General features: G+C 37.5%; 1 protein-coding gene across 1 annotated transcript; it reads left to right on the top strand.

Moving 5' to 3' along the window:
- The first annotated feature begins 326 nt into the window (after window positions 1-326).
- LOC122646833 (nudix hydrolase 18, mitochondrial-like) lies at window positions 327-1920 on the top strand. Its single transcript, XM_043840441.1, has 5 exons — window positions 327-444; window positions 682-811; window positions 916-999; window positions 1117-1245; window positions 1333-1920. The coding sequence occupies exons 1-5, from the start codon at window positions 374-376 to the stop codon at window positions 1510-1512; spliced, it is 594 nt and encodes a 197-aa protein (XP_043696376.1). The 5' UTR covers window positions 327-373; the 3' UTR covers window positions 1513-1920.
- The last annotated feature ends 1368 nt before the right edge of the window (window positions 1921-3288 follow it).

Here is a 3288-nt window from a genome sequence, read left to right as displayed (position 1 = left end):
CAATCAAATGGAATCTCTATAGATGAGCATCTGGTTCTACCACGTGGATGGATCATATCCTTCACGACCTTCGCCTACTCTCTCATCCTCTGCTATTTAAAGGTGGAGAACCGCCGTTCTCTCCCTTATCCATGTCAAGCACATCGGTTCACACTCTTCCTCCATACACCTCTCTCTCTCTCTCTCTCTCTTAAAAATTTAGAGAACAGAAAGGGATTTTTTCGCTTCTGATCTTCCAAGTTTAGAAAGATACCATTTGGGTTTCATTTTTTGTCTTTTCTTCCCTGAGATTGTTAATCTCTCTGCTCAGAAATAGGTTGAAAGCAAAGGGTTTCTTGTTCGTTTCTTCCCTGTTTGCAAATCTAAAAAAAAAATGGTTTCTTTGGCTTCTCGTACGGGAAGAAATATGCAGCGTTACAGAGAAGGTCGTCGTATAGTTGTTGGGTACGGATTGTTTCTTCTCTTGGGGGATCTAATTTTTCTTTGAGAACTGTTTAAAGGGGAGAAATTTCGAAATGGGTTTGATTGAAATTGGTCAAATGCCTTCGCACATGTTAGATTTACTAAATTTTTCCCTGTAAACATGTCAAAGTTTTAGAAATTTTCGTTTAATTGGGCACCCCTGAAACAAATTTCCAACTTTAGAACCTAATTTTGGTGAGCAATTTTCAATTTTTGCAGATGTGTACCTTACAGATACAAAAATGGGAAACATCCTTCATGTGATGACACTAATACCATCGATGATGAAGGCGAATTAGAGATCCTTGTAATCAGTTCACAAAATGGTCACGGCATGTTGTTCCCTAAGGTACCGAACCCTCCCCTCTAATTACAAGAAAAAACCAGAGCTTGAATTGAACTTTCTCGAACAGTTTTGCTCATGATATCATCTCTTGTGTATCTATTCATCAGGGAGGTTGGGAATCAGATGAGTCAATTGAAGAGGCAGCTTTGCGAGAGACAGAGGAAGAAGCTGGTGTAAGAGGCGAAGTTCAGGTCAGTTTAAAGTTCTTTTGGAACATTTAATCGTTTGTAGTTTCCTTGATTTGCAGATACTGGTTTATAAATTTGGGGCTACCTGGAATTTAAGTTTGTAACTTAAATTTGTTGCAGATTAAACTGGGTGAATGGGGTTTCAGGAGCAAAAGATATAACACAATCTATGAAGGTGTCATGTTCCCTTTGCTTGTTAAGGAAGAACTTGATCAATGGCCTGAGAAGAACCGTCGACAAAGGAAATGGGTAAGTACAGTTTAATGGACCTCAGATTTGAATCAATGGAAAATAAAGTTAAAATCTAATTCTTGGTGGTTTGATTTTTAATTATAGATGACTGTGGCTGAGGCTAGAGAAGTGTGTCAACATTGGTGGATGAAGGAAGCACTAGACAGACTGGTTAGACGCTTGATGCAACAAGCAGAGGAAGACATAGTAATATCACCAAGTTGTTCTTTAAGTGAGGAAGAGACAGCTAGTGAGGAAGAGGTGGATCCTTGTCGTGTATTCTAAGAGAAGGATATAGAGAATGAAGGGGTTTCTCTAGATTATTACTTCACTGCCTCTTGGAAGAACAACCCAGCTCAATCCCTATGTTGGTAATGAAGATGTAACTCTCCTAGGAGCCAGAGCAGAGGTTGGGTGCTGTTCAGTAACAATTGATCAAGAAAGACTGAGAGAGACTTGGAAATGAAGATGTAAATCATGGTTTGACTTCTTTGATTCATGTACAATAGTTGTTGGCACCTTCTTGTAATCTCCAATTGCTGTGCAGTTTAGAAAGTTTCAGATTTTCCCTCTCCTAACTCTTTCTGATTTCTGGGAAACCCCAACTAAACTGCAAGTTGTACATAAAGATCAATCAGGTTTACTTTTTGTATCTAATAAAATGTTGAGTCTTCCATTACATGAGTTTTGTAACTTGCAGAGATTTAATCATGAAATGATGATCAGAAATGGATGGCTAAGAATTGCATCAACCAGAGCCTCTGGTTTTCTTGATAGAAAATTGCACACAGGACACAGATCTTTCCTTTTTCATTTTTTCTATTTTTTTTCTCTTCAAAGTCAAAACCCAAAATTGATTTTTTTCTATTAGATTTTTTATATTTACTAAACAAAGCATGTGAAGACATTACAAACCCCATTTGGGTTTGCGGCTTAATGATGGGCAGTGGAACAGCATTGAATTGTGCCGCATCTAAAGGCTTTTTAGAAAAAAAAGGGTAGGAGCAACAGGAGGTATCCCGGCCCATTACTCAGGCTCATTGAAAGCCCAAGCCCATGAGAACCATGAGATATTGTACTAGTGGTCTCAAGCCTCAAGGTGGAGAAGAGTCCAAATCAGTAGTAGGACCACGGCTCCTATCAGATGGTGACATAACTACTTTTTCATCAAAAGCTATAATACAAATGGGTCATAGTGCTTACAAAAAATTTAAAAAAATGGGTCATTGTCGAATATTAATTTTTTGTGCGTATTAAAAGGAAAAATTTGTATTAGTTGATATTTTTTAAGAAATAAAAAAGAATACCTACATACTAGATTTATAAACCTATCAAAAAAGCAAAAGCTTAAGATATTTTAGATATGGGAGAGCATTCTCTTGGGGGAGTGCAGGCTCACGTGTGCATGACAGCCAATGAGAACGCACATGTTGGTATTTGGAGTCGTGATTTTCTTCTTTCAAGGTGGTGGGGTGGTCATTTCGTCCCACTGTGTCTAGGTGTGGCCTACACCCCTCATAAAGAACATTTTTCCTTTAGATATAAAGAAAAAGATTCCTTGAACCAGCTACGGAGATCAAACTAGTACCCTCTCTCCGCAATAATAGGGCCATAGGGGTTTGTATTTGATGAACAAGTTAAATTATTATCTAGCTCTGGTTAAAAATTTTATAATCAGGATAATAGGGCTTTATTATAGAAGGTATAAAAAAATTATGAAAGTTTAACTAAAAAGATGCCCTAGAAGAATGAAGGAAAAATGCTCATGCAGTGTTATCAAATGGAAAACTGACAGAACCCTCAAATATTTCCAACATTATTATTTTGGAAGGCTGAAAAGTGGAAAGCATGAGGCCAAGCCTTTATTTAAGGCTTTTGGACCATGGAGCATGGTGGGAACCTTCTCCCTTAAATTAAAGTATTTCAGTTATAAAAGTATGTTGCACACATAGTGAAAATCTTGTTGTAATCAAAGTTTTCTTTTGATAAAGGAAAAATATTTTGATTCGAACTAGCTAGCCATAGCTGAGACATCCAAGTTACAAAGTTCCCTGGAACCAA

Source organism: Telopea speciosissima, chromosome 11 (assembly GCF_018873765.1).
Source record: "Telopea speciosissima isolate NSW1024214 ecotype Mountain lineage chromosome 11, Tspe_v1, whole genome shotgun sequence".
In the NCBI taxonomy this organism is placed as follows: Eukaryota; Viridiplantae; Streptophyta; class Magnoliopsida; order Proteales; family Proteaceae; genus Telopea; species Telopea speciosissima.
This window is presented reverse-complemented; position numbering and strand designations above follow the sequence as displayed.

Bases quoted from the DNA above. Each gene is read 5' to 3' on its own strand.
- LOC122646833 (XM_043840441.1), top strand. From the start codon at position 374: ATGGTTTCTTTGGCTTCTCGTACGGGAAGAAATATGCAGCGTTACAGA. The intron at 812-915 runs GTACCGAACCCT...TCTATTCATCAG, and splicing joins ACGGCATGTTGTTCCCTAAG to GGAGGTTGGGAATCAGATGA. The intron at 1,246-1,332 runs GTAAGTACAGTT...TTTTAATTATAG, and splicing joins ACCGTCGACAAAGGAAATGG to ATGACTGTGGCTGAGGCTAG.